The 20,080-nt window shown below is 39.2% G+C and overlaps 1 protein-coding gene across 1 annotated transcript in view; it reads right to left on the bottom strand.

Moving 5' to 3' along the window:
* CFAP58 (cilia and flagella associated protein 58) overlaps nt 1-20,080 on the bottom strand; it is a 106,645-nt gene that overhangs the window by 7,383 nt on the left and 79,182 nt on the right. Inside the window, exon 16 of the mRNA XM_006050100.4 lies at nt 2,136-2,255. Coding sequence (XP_006050162.1) covers nt 2,136-2,255 — 120 coding nt within the window. The remainder of the gene's footprint in view (nt 1-2,135; nt 2,256-20,080) is intronic.

Genomic DNA, 20,080 nt, shown 5'->3' with positions numbered 1-20,080 from the left:
TTCAGTAGATGCTACTGGTTTCAGGCTGGACAAAAAAAGAAGGCATTTACTCATCTAAACAGATGTGTAAGGATGCTAAAGTGAGGGGTGCCCCCAACAAAAATCAAGGGGGAAAAGGGGAGGCTATCGTTGTAAGGGACATGTAATAGATGCAACTGTCTTTCCTCTAGCTCTCTATCTTTTAATATTCACATAAAAGGCGATCTTTATCTTTTGAGTGTTCATCTGCTTCTGAGCAGGTGTCTTAGGTGGCACTAGTGGTAAAGAACCCACCTGCCAATGCAGGAGATGTGAGAGACACGGGTCAGGAAGATCCCCTGGAGGAGGGCATGGCAACCTGGCCCAGGATTCTTGCCTGGAGAATCCCATGGACAGAGTAGCCTAGCAGACTGTGGTCCACAGGGTTGAAAAGAGTCGGACACAACTGAAGCAACTTCACATACTCATACACACTGCTTCTGAATTCCTTCCTCTTAACTGTTGTGATTCTATCTATCCTATCTGACTAAGGATTCTGACCATGTTATCAGAAGCTAGAGAAAATGGTTTTCATGTTGGAAGAAGATTTGCCTTAATAGTTACTGTTGAAGCTGAAACTCCAATACTTCGGCCACCTGATGTGAAGAGCTGACTCATTTGAGAAGACCCTGATGCTGGGAAAGATTGAGGGCAGGAGGAGAAGGGGACGACAGAGGATGAGATGGTTGGATGGCACCACCGACTCAATGGACATGGGTTTGGGTAGACTCTGGCAGTTGGTGATGGACAGGGAGGCCTGCTGCAGTTCATGGGGTCTCAAAGACTTGGACACAACTGAGCGACTGAACTGAACTGAACTTAGGAACAAAGACCTTGTTTCCAAATAATGAATGTGGGATTTCTTAACAGAGTCCAGATCATGAGGACAAATTGATGGGCAGGCTTGGTACTATGCACTGCTGAATCTTCCACTAGGGGTCACATGTCATTCAGAGGAAAATATCTGTACACCCTGAGATAAAGGGTTAAAGCGACAAAATCCTCCTATGAACCACTGAATGCAACCCATTGCTAAGAGTGCCTATCTGACAGTAGTGTAAAGAGAAACATATGCTTTTCTAATCTACACCCAACTTCTGAGAAAATAAGTTTTTACTTTGCTTGTTATATTCAATTGTTTAAAGGGATGAAAATAATCAAAAGATTATGCCTCTTGCAAAACTCAAATTATGTCTCAGGATACTCGTGTAAAACGAATGCTTAGACTGGTAAGTTGAAAATTAATGCTTTCATTACACTTCTGTTTCATCTGCCTTTTTAAAGTAAAAGGATGTGATTTTACAACATTCTCTTTGTGAAAGGATTAGTACCATATTAGTCTCACAGCATCTATTTTACCCCAGGCAGAAAGGCAATGACTATTACCATCGTTGCGCAGGTAAATGCCAGAATTCAGCTAGCATATGCTACAGTCTGTGCATGTGTGTGTAGAAGGCTTCCCTAGCATGCCAAGAATATCTAAGTACTTTTTTAGGAGGTAAAGCTGAAAATAGAGTGGGAACACACAGTTTTTGAGAAAACTTTAAAATGTGTAATTATAAAACATTCCATCGCCCCAGCTAAGGTTCTTGTGTCACTTAGAAGAGAACTTATGCTAACAGAATCCTAAAATGATTTGACTTCCCCTTCATGGCTACTTATTTAAATAGTCCTGAAGCAAGGCCCTTGGGGACAGGAGAGTGGCCTGTGCTTTGTGTACATTTATTTCAGGTAGATGAATAGTAAAAACTTGCTCTGACACAGTGGTCTGCTTCAGTGGGCCGGAGTGTTAAAATATTTGGGAGATGCTAATCATCCAAATCATGTTGAGATAATCCACACAAACCCTATTCCCCAAATTTCCATTCCATTGCCATCATCCTCTCTCCAACTGTTTCTCCACTTGTTCGTCTACCTGTTTTGTGGGAGTCTATTAGTCTAGGAGCAGAGGGGTAGCTTTGAGGCTTGCCTGGGACTAGAGCACTAAAAAAGCTGATTTCAATGGAGTGCAGCCTTTGGGAGACTGGCTCCTAGGGCCACAGCGGTGGACTTGTCCAGGGGTGTTCCCCAGAGTGTGGCCATCCTTCAGCTAGGAAGGTGCAGAGGCTCCCACTTACTTTAAGCTGCTTGGTCTTCTCCCGCAGTGTGTGGCGATAGATCTGCAGCTGCTCCGCGGCCTCGGGCCCAGGCTGACGGGCCAGGATGTGCTTTAGTTCCACATACAGTTTCTCCTTTTCCTGGTGGAGAGCATAACCACAAGTGGAGATAAGCAGTCCCATCAAGACAAGGACAGTGACTTTAACAGCATGGTCAGGATGATTTGGGATCATCCTAAGGTCCTTCTCAGCTCCACATTGATTACATTCACTCGTAGATTCATCCAGTCAAGTGTCAAGCCATAGAGGGTCCTGGCCCTGCCCACCAGCTGGTCGGCAGCAGCCTCGCAATCCCCAGGCTGTGCAGCCAACCACATGGGAAGAAGCCTGCCCTCCAGGGGACTGGCAATCACCGCATGAGGAATGGCCTCACAGCCAGCCTGGCCAGGGACCACCCCCACCTACCAGCATGCCCACAGCAGTCAGCCCTGCTACACAGCAGGACACCTGCAGTCCACATGGGGGTACCATTAGAGCATACAGCTCTGGTGACCAGAGGGGAGTGTGTTGTCCCAAAGGAGATCTCCTACATAAGACAATTTTCCCAAGACTGGAAAAGATAACCAACGTACCTAACACATAGAAACAAACACAGAGCACTGAGCAAAATGAGAAGACAGAGGAGTATATTCCAAATGGAAGAACAAGACAGAACCTCAGAAACGTGACTAAAGGAAGTGGAGATAAGCAATCTATCCAACAAATGACTCAAGGTAATAATCATAAAGATGCTCACTGAACTTGATAGAAGAATGGATGAATGCAGTAAAAATTTCAACAAAGCATTAGAGAATATAAAGAACCAAACACAGACAAAGAATATAATGCTGCTGCTGCTGCTAAGTCACTTCAGTCATGTCCGACTCTGTGCGACCCCATAGACGGCAGCCCACCAGGCTCCTCTGTCCCTGGGATTCGCCAGGCAAGAATACTAGGTTGCCATTTCCTTCTCCAAAGCACGAAAGTGAAACTGGGATTAAAAAAAAAAAGCACCATAAGGAATCAACAGCAGATTAGATAATACAAAGGAATGATAAACTGGAAGACAGAGTAGTAGAAATTACCAAAGCTAAAAAGAAAAAAATGAATTTAAAAAAAAAAATGAGTACTAGTTTAAGAGAACTTTGGTATAACAACAAGTTAATAACAATTGCATTATAAGGGTCCCAAGAAGGAGAAGTGAGAAAGGGGCAGAGAAAATATTTGAAGAAATAATAGCTGAAAACTTCCCAACCTGGGAAAGAAAACAGACAGCCAGGCCCAGGAAGCACAGGGAGTAGTATCAAACAATCAGTCTTAACAGGACCACAGCAAGATACACTACAAGTAAAACAGCAAAAATTAAAGATAATAGGGATATGCTAAGAGCAGCAAGGAAAAAAGCAACTAGTTATATACCTGGGAACTTCAGCTCACTTTTCAGAAGGAACTTTGCATGCAAAAGGGAGTGTCACAATGTATTCAAAGTGATGAAAGGATAAAACTTACAATCAAGAATTATCTACCCAGAAAGGTTATCTATCATTGAGATTAGAAGGAGAGATAATGGTAAGTCCATGTTTGTATGGTCAATTAAACTATGACAAAGGAGGCAAGGATATACAATGGGGAAAAGACATCCTCTTCAATAAATGGTGCTGGAAAAACTGGACAGGTGCCAGCAAGAGAATCAAACTAAACTAGTTTCTCACACCACATACAAAAGTAAACTCGAAATGGATTAAAGACTTAAATGTAAGACCTAAAGGAGTGAACTCCAGGAGATGGTGATAGACAGGGAGGCCTGGCATGCTGCAGTCCACAAAGAGTCGGACACGACAGAGGGACTGAACTGAACTGAAGTCCAATTCAGCAGGTGCACTGGGAAGGTGAGGGGAGAAGAGAGAGCAAAGGCTGGGTGTATAGGTTGGCAATGTGGTTTGGGACCACATCCTTAGGCAACTGGGAGCCAAGGATGAGCCATGTCTGGGTTTGTTTTCAGAGGAATAACTCCAGCAGGAAATCAGAGAACAGAATAAGCCCCAGTACAAGCAGAAGATGAAGAAAGCTGGACCCAAGATTGCTAGAATGGGGAAGTGGGTAGATGTGGAGAGAGTTCTGAGGTAGGACCAGGGGGATTTGGTGAATGACCAGACAAGTGAGGAAAGAAGGAACAGGAGCCAAGAGGACCTCAGAGTCTTTAACATGGACACTTCGGAGTCTGGAGGGTGATGGCAATAGAGGCAAAGAGGCTGGGACAGGGGAGGATAGAGAGAGAGGGCAGGGAACTGTTACTACATTCTCTGCTGACCTTCAGTGGGTTCCTGAAATGTTAAGGTTGAAGCCCTGTGGGAATATCTAGAAGAGGAGTTGAAAGTAAGTTCTCAGACTTGAGAATTGGGGAGCATGTTGGATCTAGAGATGGCTCTTGTCCAGAGCCACGAAGGTGGATCCATCAGCTGGGATGGCTTACAGGGAGGGCCAGGGCAAGCAGAGTTTTGAGAAAACTAGCATAGAAGGGGTGGGTAAGTGAGAGAGACCCAGAGAAAGAGAATGAGGGAGAGTAAAAAAGATGTCTAAAAAGGCAGGAATGCTTTGAATGGTCAGTGATATCAAAGAGAAGATATCAAGAGAAGAAACAGGAACAGAAGACTGAACACGGCCTCTGGGGTGGGCTGTGAGGACCAGGCAACCTTGGTCAGAAAGGCAGGCGTAACACATGGGGAGCAAAGGTCACAGGGGCCGAAGACCAGGTCAGAAGTAACAGAAAGAGAGTCTTTTAAGAAACGTGACATAGGAAGAAAAAGATCTGGAACTGGTTTGAGAGAGTAGTAGAAATCCAGGAAAACTAGGATATGCAAAGTTGTAGAACTAAAGGAAAGGACTTCCTAGGACTCCAAAGCAAATCATAATTCTATGACTTAATTAAACCAATAAACAATGCAGAATTCCCACTTGTGCTCTGAAGTTTAATTGCTTGTAACATGTTTTCAAATCCTTGAACTAAGGCTATTACATAGGAGCAAAGATTTATTTCTAAGGTATCTCAATTCTGGATTCCCATTTCTCTAAACTGCACTCATGTGAACAAACATTGATAAAGACTGATGTGTCTACTCATTTGTCTCTGTACTTACCGCTCACTTCCTTAAGGTAATTAATTATGTTTAAGGAAAAAAATATAAGTAATAGCCATCTCATTAAATGAAACATTCAGTCAAATGGAAACTAATTTTTACCTAGAGCTAAGTAATCTGACATTGTCATCAAATGACTGGTTAGTGAATTTTCTTTTACCTATTATTTAGATGACATTTATTTTCTCTGGCAAAAAACAGATTATTTGATGATGATGTAAGATTTGTTTTAATTTTTCCTTTTCCTGGACAAATTATAGAAAATTTATTACAAATAACATGACTCTACCTTCACAAGAGTGTATTCAACTTAAAAAGTAGTCAGACGGCAATAAGCTTCTAGAGAAACAAATACAAAATAATGCTTACCATTTAAGAAACAATTCCACAAATGACATGGAAACCCAAAAGCCAGCACAAAAAAGAAAACTTGGACAAATAGAATTACAAAGTGGTTATTTTCCTTTGCTGTACAACTCCTCCTGTCACACCTCACAATATAACCTTTCCAGTTAATAGATGTAGCCAGCAATGAGAAAGATATCAGGAGGTGAGTTTATTTTCTATAGCCACTTAACACCTGCTCTGATGGAAAAATAACACGTCTGACAAGACTTCAAGATTCAATTTGGAGAAGGTAATAAATATGTGGGGAAACCCATGAAACTGTTTTGCCCGTTTCTTTAATCTCACTGTTCTCTATACCCAGAGTACAGGAAGACTTGAAAAGTAAAGAATCTCCCAGTGATGAGGAGGAGCAATCTGGTTTGGAGTATAATAATGTCTTAAACCGAAAAAGGTCATCTTATTCCAAGAACCCTCAAACGTTTCACAGGCATAATTCTTTTCAATTGTTCCTGGTAGGGAAGAAGGAATGAGTCACAGAAAAGCCTTCAAGGAGCAAATATCTTTTCCTCACCTCACAGGTGAGAATCACAAGGTCAACAGGAATGAGTGGTATGTGTGATTCCTTTGACAAGTCAAAAACCTCATCACAATATACTGAAGGATCACTGTTCCCGTGCAACACCTCCTCTGGGGCTTGAAGACGTGTTACAGCCCTGAACATAACCAATCAGGGTCAGACTGAGTTACAGAATTCCTAAAGGCTACACGATTACATGGACATGAATTTGAGCAAACTCCAGGAGATAGTGAAGGACAGGGAAAACTGGCATACTACAGTCCATGAAGTTGAGAAGAGTCGGACACAACTTAGCGACTGAACAACAACAACACAATAACACCAATAGGAGAATGGAGCCAGGTACAAAGCAGGTGAGAGGGAATTAGAGGTCAGAGTATGACTCGGTTCCCCCTTCTGTTGACCCAGCCCATCTGGACAGGCCTTGCTATGTCCTCTGACAGGACATGCAATCTTCATACATAGATTGGATGATGTTGCCACTTGTCCTGTCTTCTGTAACTTCCTGGGGTTTTATTGTGCTGTAAAATGAAATAGGTTTATTCTAAAGGATAACTGAGTGACTGAATAGTGAGGGTCCACAAGTATGGAGAAGAAATGAAGAAACTGAGTGAATTATCATGAAAATTGCCTGAGAATTCAAAGTCAAAAAGTGCTGAGAGTGAAATAACCCAGGACATGTGCATTCATGGTAGGTGGAAAGAATACCAAATGATACTTCAGGATGAAGACAGTAGAAGAGGGAATGGAGCTTGGTGGTAGAAAGGAGCTGCCAGGCTTCAACATGCATGAACTTGGGTCTATGCTTACAACAGAAAACCTAGCTTTTGATAAAACCAACGTGAAGTCTGGTCAGCATTAACATTCTAGCCATGTGTATCATACAGATTTGTATTTGGGGAGAACGTGCTAGTAATTTAGATAAACATGGAGTGTTTGACGGATTGAAGGTCTTAAGTACGATTGTTTTCCAATTTATTTCTCTCCTAACCCTCTACAAGGGCCAACCAAGCTCTTCAAACATTGTGCAATGGTGTGTATAATAACCCCATTTAGAGACAAAGCATGCAATTCTATTATATAGAGAATCTATCTTATGCAACAGAGACTCATTAGCTGTCCGATGTATATTGTCTCCATAAGCCAGCAGTGGAAGAACCAGCTGCCTTGTAATACATATCCTGTCCTTCCTCATTAAGCCACATCCATTTCTTTTTAAACCAAGTCAATTAATTTGTCACTGGGTTAGAAGTGCCATATGCCAATGGAACATCATAAGAAAATCATAAATAGTTTATTATTTCCCCACCAACAAAAGATCACATCTTCGGGTCGGCACTTCTTTATTTATTCAAAGTCTGTGCTTAATGCACATCAATATTACTTTGTAGCATGCTTCATGCTTTAAATTATTTTATGAACAGTTATATTGGGGGGGGGTGAAGCTCAGCTATTAACACCAAGAGACTAGCCCTCTCTTTGGCTGAGCATAACATTAACCATACGACTTCCATCCTTGAAACGATGCTCTCTTCCTAGACATCCCAGTCTCTCAGGTGGACAGACTGTAAGATATGTTTATGGATTCTTTTGCTGCAAGAATCACTGCCAAGTGATTCTGGATACCAGCACAGCTCATTGTCAATATTGGCTGAGTACAGTGGTAAGAAATTAATTACAGTATTAGCTTCAAATAACGATGTCATTACATGGTGACAGTCTGAACCCCATATTGGAAACTCCAGATATGGAACCACTCAGACTTCAGGTGTTTGTATTTCATCTAATAATAAATTAAAAGTCTCTGTTCCAAACAGTCTATGCAAATAAGAGTCAGTGCTATTCTGGCTAGAATTAGAGGAATAAATTGAGTGGTTCACAGAACTCCTTTCCCCACCGAGCTACGCTTTTGCATGCACTGTTTCTTTTCCATGTCTTCTGCTTTGCCTCTTCAGCTGAAAACAGAAGGTAGTTCACACTCAGTGTGCAACCTAATGCTCTTCTTCCTCAGCTCACCTACTTGAGGCAACAACTGACTAAGAAGAACTAATTTATTCTGTTTTAAACTGAATCTGAGCTTAGCAAATGCCAGTACTTTGATTCTGTTCACCCTGGATTCATCAGTTTGCTTCGGCGAGCGTTGGGAATAATTACCGCACCCCGTGGACTAACTCACTCATGCACAACAAGCAACTCTCCTCCTGATCCAAATACACACACTTATCTACATCCGCCAGGGTGAAAAGCACCCACTCAGATGTTTAGATGACACACATTCCAAGAAAGAGACCCCTATCTTGCCTTCACTCTTGCTCACTCAATGGGTTCCAGACAAAGTTGATTTTTTTTTTTTAATCCCATAACCACTACTTCCGAGAAAGCCTACTTCACTGAGTATACAGAAAATCTCATTTCCAAAATGTCAACAGATGCCATTCGTGTTACTTCAATATTTAATCTTTATGAGTCCATTCTTTCTTCCCAATTGAGTTATGAGGCTTTAAGGTCAGAACCACAACAGATTGCTCTAAAGCTCCCTCTCAACCCTACTACTAATCTAGACACATTCGAGGTACTCAGTAATTTTGTTGCTTATAATTTATATTGTCAGCAAACTATGCCCATCATATTTTAGTAGGACACATCAATAGAGGTAAGATATATTTATGTTGCAGAGAACGCAATGGCACCCCACTCCAGTAGAGGCAAAGCAGAAGACATGGAAAGTACTCTTGCCTGGAAAATCCCATGAACGGAGGAGCCTGGTGGGTTGCAGTCCATGGGGTCGATGAGGGTCGGACATGACTGAGCGACTTCACTTTCACGCATTGGAGGAGGAAATGGCAACCCACTCCAGTGTTCTTGCCTGGAGAATCCCAGGGGCGGGGGAGCCTGGTGGGCGGCCGTCTATGGGGTCGCACAGAGTCGGACACGACTGAAGCAACTTAGCAGCATATTTATGTTGAGAACTTTTACTTGAATTAGGCTGTTGGGTACCATCTTCCTGTAAACAGAGCTTGTATATAATTCAATACTGTGAGCCAATACTGTAGGTTTCATAGATTTGAGCTAAACTTTTCATTGTGTATATTGTATGTAATTGAGGAAATCACTTGATCTTTTAGTTAAATGTTTACAGTGGTTTCCTGATAGCACAAGTTGTTTCAAATACTTTTTTTAATTCTTAAGGCTCACAAATGTATTCACTTAATTCTGAAAATTTTGCTTGTATGTGCACGTGCATACTGATACATATAAGAATGAAAATGCAAGCATAATTCTTAACTACAGTCCTCAACTAAATAATGTGCTGACATTTTTAACAACCTCCTTAAACACAGAAATTCTAATTGCACACATCACTCTTTTCCATAATTAAAAATGCAATACACTTTTGCCTCTTTGCTTGGCTTCAGTCCTTTTCTATCTTTCCACCCCCATCCACAATTTTTAACAAAAGACTAAAGCCAGATTTAAATTTTTAAACAAAATTGCTTCCCTCTCTCTATAAAGGCATTCCAGAACACTGCCTAATTTATCTAGGAATGCCTGTTTTCATTAGTAGGAAAATAAATTAGAAACTTTGTAAACATATTACATTTCTATCTAGCGTTTGAAAAGGAAAAAATAATGGCTGATACCTTGGGGCTTTCTTGTTTATTAGGTTTATAACAAAAATGTCAGCTAAACTGAACTCTGGACCTATCTTGTTTATGATGTCATGAAGTAGTAAAGCCCCCTGGAGAGGATAGGAGATGCTAGATTTGGGGATGAAATAGAATTACACAGCTGACTTCCTTATGAGCATGGAACCACTTGGTTACACAGTGGTTCTTGGCTTCAGATGTAGATGATTAAGTGTTTTATGAGGCATGGGAGAAATTTGCATGCACTAACCTTCACCATTTTTGTAACAATAGAAAATACTTTCTATTGCTTTCTGATATGAGCAATGCAGACTTTCTTTTTCCTTCTTCTTTAACACAAACTTTCTTGAGAGATCTTTTCACAAGGGATTCTATTTCCAGATGCAAATATATGTTTAAGAAGACCTGTACAAATCATGGAGGAGGAAATGGCAACCCACTCCAGTGTTCTTGCCTGGAGAATCCCGGGGACGGCGGGGCCTGGTGGGCTGCCGTCTATGGGGTCGCACAGAGTCGGAGACGACTGAAGCGATTTATCAGCAGCAGCGGTACAAAGCATATAATTGTCTAGAGCAGCCTTAACTTTATTACCACGACTACTGGCTTGTTATACCTTTGTACCTTACCTAGCAACTTAATGTATGTGAAGAATTAGCACATGTTACATAATGATCGTGTTGTCTTTTCTTAAAGCTTGTAATGAAACAGGTCTAGATAAATTCAAGCCAAATAAGTTTTTATTTACTACCACTACCACTACACATGATTAGTACTAATCACATGCATATGATTATGCCAGTGTCATACATACAAAGACAAGTAAGGTCAAAAAGTTCAAGGGGCTTACTATTCAGTTGAGGAAAAACAAATAATAAGCCATAAAGCAAGACAGTAATGCCAGGCCTACAGAGAGGTGGTAGGTGTGGTGTGCAGTTTGTGAGTAGGTTCAAAGGCAGAGATGAGATTCATTTGGTGGACCACAGAGAGGGAAATATCAATAGTTCAGATTGGTCTTGGTCATAGTATTAGTAGCAGCAATATTTGTATTCATGAATTAGAGAAGGGCCTCACTATCAAATGACAAATTTAATAGCTAAAGCCACTTGAAGTCCATCCACTTGAAATGTGATCATTTTTCATAGGAAATAGTAAGGAAGAAAATTCAAATGAGATGTTTCTCCTTGAAAAACTCTTCTAAAACTCATGAAAATAAGTTTATCTTGTCTTATTTAATATTTTATATTTTAATTGTAATGATATACTACTTACTAGAACAAAAATCAATTTAAATGATTGGGTTTTTTAACATAACTAACATTTTTATAGCACAATTTGATTTAACTTCATATATCTGACTTCTGCAATACACCGTTTTCTTAAATTTTTATTATTTAACAAACATACAAAAGAATATCAATACCATATACAACTACAAAGCATAATAAAAAACTGAATGCTCATGACTAATCAATCCCCAACTTTATGAAATAGAACATCATTAGTACCTAAATCCAGAGAAGGCAATGGCAACCCACTCCAGTACTCTTGCCTGGAAAATCCCATGAACAGAGGGGCCTGGTGGGCTGCAGTCCATGGGGTCACTAGGAGTCGGACACAACTGAGCGACTTCACTTTATTTTTTCACTTTCATGCATTGGAGAAGGAAATGGCAACCCACTCCAGTGTTCTTGCCTGGAGAATCCCAGGGACGGGGGAGCCTGGTGGGCTGCCGTCTATGGGGTCGCACAGTCAAACACGACTGACGCGACTTAGCGGCAGCAGCAGTACCTAAATCAGTATATTCCTTTTTCTGTCCCATCCCTGTGATGACACTACTATTACCGTCAGTCAAGGTAAGCACCATTCTGAATCTCACTATTATCCTTCCCTAGATTTTTTTCATAGAGTTTTATCATATACCTATTATTTTAATTTTGTTTTGCTTTGAGCTTTATAAAAACATATCCAAGCCTACCTAGTTTCCTTTGACTTGCTTGTTTTATTCGTCATGATGGGTCTAAGATTTGTTGATGTCATCATGTGTTTCTGTTCATGCAGTTCACCTGATGTTCTATTGAATGAGAATTCTACAATTTACTCATTCTCCTGTTGGTGGGCATCCGGGCTGTTTCTAAGGTTTTTGTTTTGACCAACAGTGTAGCTAGGAACATTCTCGTGCATATTCCCTAGCTCAGAAGTACACGTGCTTCCAGCATATAGAACTAAAAGTGGAACTGCTGCATCTCCAAGACACATGAATGTTCAACTTTGTAAGACCATGTAAAATAATTTTCCAAAGCATTGTGTAAAAATCCCCACTGATCTACATCCTTGCCATTACTTGATGTCACCAGGTATTCCTCAGCACAGTACTCAACTAAGCCATACCCACACTCCTGGTCCACTGAGATTATAAAATAATCTATATTGCATTAAGCTGTGAAATAGGTGGTGATTTATAACAGAGCAATAGATAAACCTCTTTTATCTCTCTAGAAATCGCAAAATTGTATCTCAACGTAGTTCTATATTTCATTTCTCTGCTTAGAAAATAAAGTTGAACGTTTTTTTCATGTTTATTCATCATTCGTGTTTCCTCTTCTGAGAAATGCCTGTTCACATACATAGTTTTCCTGTTTTTCTACTGAGTTGTCTTTCTCTTATTGACTTATGATTTTTAATATATTTTATATATAAAGATAAACAGAGCTTGTGACTTGCTTTCTTTGACTTCTTTAAAGGAGCAGGCATTCTTAATTTTAATGTACTTAGTAAGATTTACCCATAATTTATTTCATGGTTAATGCTTTTTGTATCTTGGTTAAGTACTCAAACCAGTTATTTTTAAAAGATTTCCCTTAGCAGAAATATTCAAAGCCCTCATTAATTCCTCCCAAATCCCTTAATCCTTTGATATAAAACATTCTTTTGAGGTATCTATACTTTACTTGTTAAGTTTTCTTTTTCTATCAGATACTGACTCATCTTTTGTATGTGATTGCATCATTTTCCTAGTAGCTCCTGCATTGACTTCATGAGAATTGACATCTTTTATAAAGTTTACAATTTTACTTAACAACTGCTTTACATCGTATTTGCACTTTCTGTTGGGTAGTAATAACACTGGACAATTCTACTGAAAAAGAGAGACCAGTGATGTCAAGATGGGTAGGAGTCAGTCACGTGATGCTGGTTAGGAGGTCTGAGTAATAACAGTCATATAAATTACAAGCTCATTAGTGAACATATTTACATTATGACAACCTTCACTTTCCTGCACAATCTCACAATTTGGGAGAATCAGACAAAGAAAATTGGAAAAAGGGTATCATAAGCCATAGCAGCAGCTCCCATTTACAGAATAGGTATTATGGATGTGCCAGGCATGATGCTAAGCTCAATACGTATGTTATTTCAATAACTCATCAAAACAAACCTGAGAACTGATTGTTATTATTCCTGTTTGCTAGATGAGAAAGTTGAGGCTCAAAAGCATCAGTGCCTTAGCCAAATGAAACAACTAGAAAGTGGCAGAACCAAGATCTGAACCTAAATGAAACAGAATATTTCAAAAACTGAGATATATCCATTTTGCTCTTAAGTAACACATGTACTGCTTCTTACCGCAAGTGGAGAGTAAAAGAAGAGAAAAACATAAGCAAAGGTATAAAGGGAAAGAGTAGGAACATGAACGCCTGCAAACTTACTAGAGTAAAAAGAAGGATTGATGGGTCTTGAGTGACAGGCAGATGACTATATTTTCAACATAATAGGCAGAAATCACTAATAATATTAATATATTATTACTATAGTATTTATACAATATTTTTATATTGTGTATATGTATGGCTCAAATTATTTACAAGATAAAAAAATATATATATAATAGAGCATTTTAAAGACTGAGATTAAACTATGTATATGTATATATGTATAAATTCTACTATTTTCTTCCAAAACTTAGTAGATTTTCTCAAGTGCTCCACTTTGAAGAACACAGGTCTAAGATAATAGAAATGAGGACCTAAATCAAGGTGATGCCTGGGGGCAAAATATAAGGCTAGGAACAGATGCAAGATCATCTGAAGATGGAATTTACTGACATAGTAGGAGGAGAATGGAGGAATTAGACATGACTTTGGTATTTTAAGCCTCTTCATAGCTGGAAAAACTGCCACACCATGAAAATGTGCATGCAAACCATGGGAAGAGCTGGATTCAGGAAGATGATGAGCTCAGTTTTAAAAAGTGAATCAATAGGACATCCTCTTGACCAACAAGTATTAAGAAATATGAATCCAAAATGCAGCAGAGTCTAGATTAGCCTCTGAGACTGTATCTATATAAAGGTGAAAATCAAAGCCTTAATTAAGAACAAGATCCTCGGAGGAGAAGGCAGTAAAAGCAATATTCACAGATATGCCTCAGAGAATGGCGACCATCTAGGGAAGCAGAAAAGAGGGAAAAGAGCCAAGAAAGAAGAGAGAAGAACAGTCAGCAAGGAAGGAGAATCAGCAAACTTGTGAGCCCTGAGATAACAGAAGAAGAAAGTGTAGAAAGTGTTTGATAGCATTAAATATGGTTGAGGTCAACAAGGACAAGTGTTGAAACCACTAGAATTGTCTACTCATCTATTTAAACATAAATTCCAAGAGCTGCTGCACTCAATATGCCAGCAAATTTGGGAAACTCAGCAGTGGCCACAGGACTGGAAAAGGTCAGTTTTCATTCCAATCCCAAAGAAAGGCAATGCCAAAGAATGCTCAAACTACTGCACAATTGCACTCATCTCACACGCTAGTAAAGTAATGCTCAAAATTCTCCAAGCCAGGCTTCAGCAATACGTGAACCGTGAACTTCTAGATGTTCAAGCTAGTTTTAGAAAAGGCAGAGGAACCAGAGACCAAATTGCCAACATTCGTTGGATCATCGAAAAAGCAAAAGAGTTCCAGAAAATGGATCACAATGAACTGTGGAAAATTCTGAAAGAGATGGGAATACCAGACCACCTGACCTGCCTCTTGAGAAACCTGTATGCAGGTCAGGAAGCAACAGTTAGAACTGGACATGGAACAACAGACTGGTTCAAATAGGAAAAGGAGTACATCAAGGCTGTATATTGTCACCCTGGTTATTTAACTTATATGCAGAGTGCATCATGGGAAATGCTGGGCTGGAAGAACCACAAGCTGGCATCAAGATTGCTGGGAGAAATACCAATATCTCAGATATGCAGATGATACCACCAAGTGAAGAGGAACTAAAAAGCCTCTTGATGAAAGTGAAAGTGGAGAGTGAAAAAGTTGGCTTAAAGCTCAACATTCAGGAAACTAAGATCATGGCATCCAGTCCCATCACTTCATGGGAAATAGATGGGGAAACAGTGTCAGACTTTATTTTGGGGGGCTCCAAAATCACTGCAGATGGTGACTGCAGCCATGAAATTAAAAGACGCTTACTCCTTGGAAGGAAAGTTATGACCAACCTAGATAGCATATTCAAAAGCAGAGACATTATTTTGCCAACAAAGGTCCATCTAGTCAAGGCTATGGTTTTTCCAGTGGTCATGTATGGATGTGAGAGTTGGACTATGAAGAAGGCTGAGTACCGAAGAATTGATGCTTTTGAACTGTGGTGTTGGAGAAGACTCTTGAGAGTCCCTTGGACTGCAAGGAGATCCAAGCAGTCCATTCTGAAGGAGATCAGCCCTGGGCTTTCTTTGGAAGGAATGATGCTAAAGCTGAAACTCCAGTACTTTGGCCACCTCATGCGAAGGGTTGACTCATTGGAAAAGGTTCTGATGCTGGGAGGGATTGGGGGCAGGAGAAGAAGGGGACAACAGAGGATGAGATAGCTGGATGGCATCACTGACTTTATGGACGTGAATCTGAGTGAACTCCAGGAGTTGGTGATGGACAGGGAGGCCTGGCGTGCTGCGATTCATGGGGTCGCAAAGAGTCGGACATGACTGAGCAACTGAGCTGAAGACATGGAAGCAACCTAAATGTTCATTAACAGATGAATGGATAAAGATGTGGTATTTACACACACACACACACAATGGAATATTACTCAGCCATAAAAAAGAATAAAATAATGTTATGCCATTTTCAGCAACATAGATAGACTTAGAGATCATAATACTTAATTGAAGTAAATCAGAGAAAAACAAATATCATATGATATTGCTTATAATCTAAAAAGATAATACAAATGAATTTATATACAAATAGAAATAGACCTGTAGGCATAGAAAACAAACTTATGGTTACCAAAGGGGAAAGGAGGAAGAAGGTAAAATAGGAGTTTGATATTAACATATATATACAACTGTACACAAAATAAATGTCCAACAAGGACCTACTGCATAGCACAGAGAACTATATTCAATATTTTATCATTACCTATATGGGAAAATAATCTGGTAAAAGAATATATATATATATATATATATATATATATATATATATATGTATATAATTTCCCAAGCACTCAAGGGTTTCATCTGCAAAGGCCACCTGTCTGGGTCTATATGTATCTTTCCCCTGGATCTCTCTCTCTCTGGGATCCCTGCATCTTAGTGATTTTTTCAGAGTGACTGAATTAGATTGCCTGAACCTTTAGTTTCTAAACCTTTGGTTTCTAAAGACAGTGTTCAGTTCAGTTGCTCAGTCATGTCCGACTCTTTGCAACCCCATGAATCGCAGCACGCCAGGCCTCCCTGTCCATCACCAACTCCCAGAGTCCACCCAAACCCATGTCCATCGAGTTGGTGATGCCATCCAACCATCTAATCCTCTGTCGTCCCCTTCTCCTCCTGCCCTCAATCTTCACATCAGGTGGCCAAAGTATTGGAGTTTCAGCTTCAACATCAGTCCTTCCAATGAACACCCAGGACTGATCTCCTTTAGGATGGACTGGTTGGATCTCTTGCAGGGGTATGCTTTAATCAAGCACATATCTAGGGCCTCCTAATCTCTTCTCCTTAAAGCCTGAGGGTGAAGGGTCAGGCCAGACAATGAAGGTCAAGCTTCCTCTCACCGGTAGGAAATAAAAAGGAAATCCTAGAACCATAAAAAAATTAATTAGGCCTATCCTATAAACGATCCCTTGGGGATTAATAGGAAAAGACAGGATGCTTCCAGTTATTCACAAAATAGTCACTATAATACTAGCTAACACTTACTGAGCATGTATCACAAGCTTTGAAAAATACAGACACTATGCATGTAATCCTCATACACAAGCTCCATTTCACAGATGAGGAAACTGAGGCTCAGCAAGGCTAAGTAACTTGCACAAGCACACCTATGAATTACAGAGTCAGGATTCTAACCCAGGCAAGTGTGACTCCAAGCCTGGACCCACACACTCCTGGCTTCTTTCCAATCCACTGCCAAACAACCTCCCTCCACCACTCTCAGCCACCAGCCAAACCAGAGGGAGTGAGAGATCAGGGGAGAATAGAGCAGCTGTATGTAGAGCTGCATAAAGCACCCTACACAACCAAGTTATTAAAACATGCTGTGTGTCCAGTGAAAGGTAGTCAGGGATATCTTGCTAACGTGGAAAATTCTTCAGAAAGTACATAGTTCTGAGTAAGCCAACTCAATATCAAAATAAGAAATACTCTAATGGAATTACATACTCGAGTTTGAAATAACTCCAAGTAACTTAGATTTTATGATTAAATCCTAATAACAGCTTCCAAGCAAAAATAGAACCATGACATCACAGGATGGGCTCAGAGCATGGAGGGCTCCGTCTTTGCTCCCCTTCAGGTTCCCCGTGAGCCCACCATGCTAAATCATTGTCACTCCCTAATCCTCCAGATTCTTTTAAGCCTTCATGCCTTTGTTCTGGCCACTCCTGTCTCCAGAAAGTCTAGTCCACCTCAATCCCTGGTCAAACACCTTATCCTTTAAGACTCTGCTCAAAGTAACTTCCTTAGGAGGATTTTCTAATTTCCTCTAATTAACTGCATCTTTGGTGTTATTACGGTGCTCTTGGGTATTTTAGCCTTGGATTGATTTAGTCATATTCTTCAGTTCATGATACATTATTCATCACTGGTCCATCTTTAACTTTATATATGGTATAAAAAACACTGAAATATCTACATACACTACATCTTCAGTACAACATTTTATACAACTGACTTATTTTCCCTGAATTAATTTCTAAAAAAGTAGAAATACTAAGTCTGACATACTCTTCTAGAACATTTACATCAAGCTCCACCCACAGTATACAGAAGTACCTATTACCCCTAAATTCTCAGTAGCACTAAGTATATTCAATCTTTTATCATTTTTGCTCATCTGATAGGAAAAAAGGATAACTATTCTTTTTTTTAATTTTCACTCCTTTGATTACTAATAATGTTAATCATATTGTTATATGCTTATTAACCTTTCATATTTTTTCCTTTGTGAATTGCTTACTTATGATCTCTATTAAATTATTCATTGAAGTGATCATCTTTTCCAAATTGATTTACAAAAGTTTGTTATATACTAAAGATATCGATGCTTTTTCTGCCATATTTGCTGAAAATCTCTTTTTCTTTTTTGTCTTTTCATTTTTAAAGTGTTTTCAGAGAAAACTATCACTTTTCTTTTGTGATTTCTTCCTTTGGTATTACACTAGAAAGTTCTTCCCCAACCTCTAGGTACATAACCTAGAGGGATGCTCATCTAGGTGTACCAGGAGACTTGTATAAGAAAGCTCACTGAAATACATTCACAGTAGTGAACGTTTGGGGGAAAAACTAAATGTGCCTTGTAAAAAAATAAACACAGTAGGATATAAATATAGTAGATAAATAACAGTGAAATATACAACAGAGTTACCTGGAGCATCTATGTGATTCATCATGGATATTTCTCAAAATACAATGTTGAGTGGGGAGGAAAAAAACAAAAATGAATAGTAATACATGTACTCTATGTGTATAAATGAAAGCAATTCTCTATGTTGGGTGTAGATGCATCAATTTGTAGTAAAAGCATAAAAACACACTGAAGAAATAAACATCAAATTCATGATAGTTGTTGCCTCTAGGAAAGGCAGGGAAAACAATGGAACTTTGAAAGGGTACAAAGGGGTGTTCACTCAATGTGAAAAATCTACTCTATCTTCTAATCAAACAAATGTGCACCCCGGTCTCACCGCAACCACCCTAAAAACCCCAACCAAGTTTCCTGCCACTGCTCTCTCACAGGCCATTTTTGGATGTGCTTGACAGCCACTCTGATCTCCCCCAAAAGCCTCATCATGTGAGTAATAAACTTTTTATAATATGTTTGTATTAGGTTTATTAGGTACATTATGTTAGGTTTATTATAATATAATAAACCTTTTATAATAACCCTCTCAAAAAAATGTGACAAAACATTAATATTTACCATTCTGGATGGGTAGTGAGTTCTTTTCTTCTATTACACTCTATTTTTCTGCATTAACATTTTTTCTCCAAATGAAAAAAAGGAGAGCATATCCCACCTACCAAGAATATATAGAAATTCACTTTTATTTTATTCTATATTTGCAATATTTCTTAAAATTTATGATATAAAATAGGACTCTAAACGAATGAATGAATAAGTATATCAACAAAAGCGAGTGAAAGAGTAAATGAATGAAAAGAATGAATGAATGGTTAATTCACCTAAATGACTACATAATTCTCTCCCTCAAATTCAGATTATGTAAACATACTCAGTGAATCAGAAAGAATTTAGCAGCCATGCTAACATTCGAGTAACTGTGGCCATAAAGCAGGTTGATGCCAATCCATACAGTAGCCACTTGCCATATGAGGCTTATCAAGCACTTGAAATGTGGGTTGTCTGAATTGCTATGTGCTGTAAAAATGTGAAATACATACTAAGATACTCTGCACTTAGTAGCCCCAAAATGTAAAATATCACACTAATAACTTAAAACACATTTCATGTTAAAATTATATCTTGGATCAATTGGGTTGAAAGATGTATACTATTAAAATTAATTTCACCTGATTCTTTTTATCTTGTTATTGAAACTACTAGACAATTCACAGTTACAGATAGGGCTTCATTACATTTTTACTGGACAGCAATGAAATAGAAAAACAATGTTGTTTTAGATCTAAAATTGCAGGAGAAAAAAACATGTTCACTTTTCACATATGCCTAATCCGAATGCAAACCATCACCTCTTTATATAAATAATGAC

The sequence above is a fragment of the Bubalus bubalis genome, chromosome 23 (genome assembly GCF_019923935.1).
Source record: "Bubalus bubalis isolate 160015118507 breed Murrah chromosome 23, NDDB_SH_1, whole genome shotgun sequence".
Lineage (NCBI taxonomy): Eukaryota > Metazoa > Chordata > Mammalia > Artiodactyla > Bovidae > Bubalus > Bubalus bubalis.
Note: the sequence above shows the minus strand (reverse complement) of the source record. Positions and strands in the feature narration are given on the sequence as shown.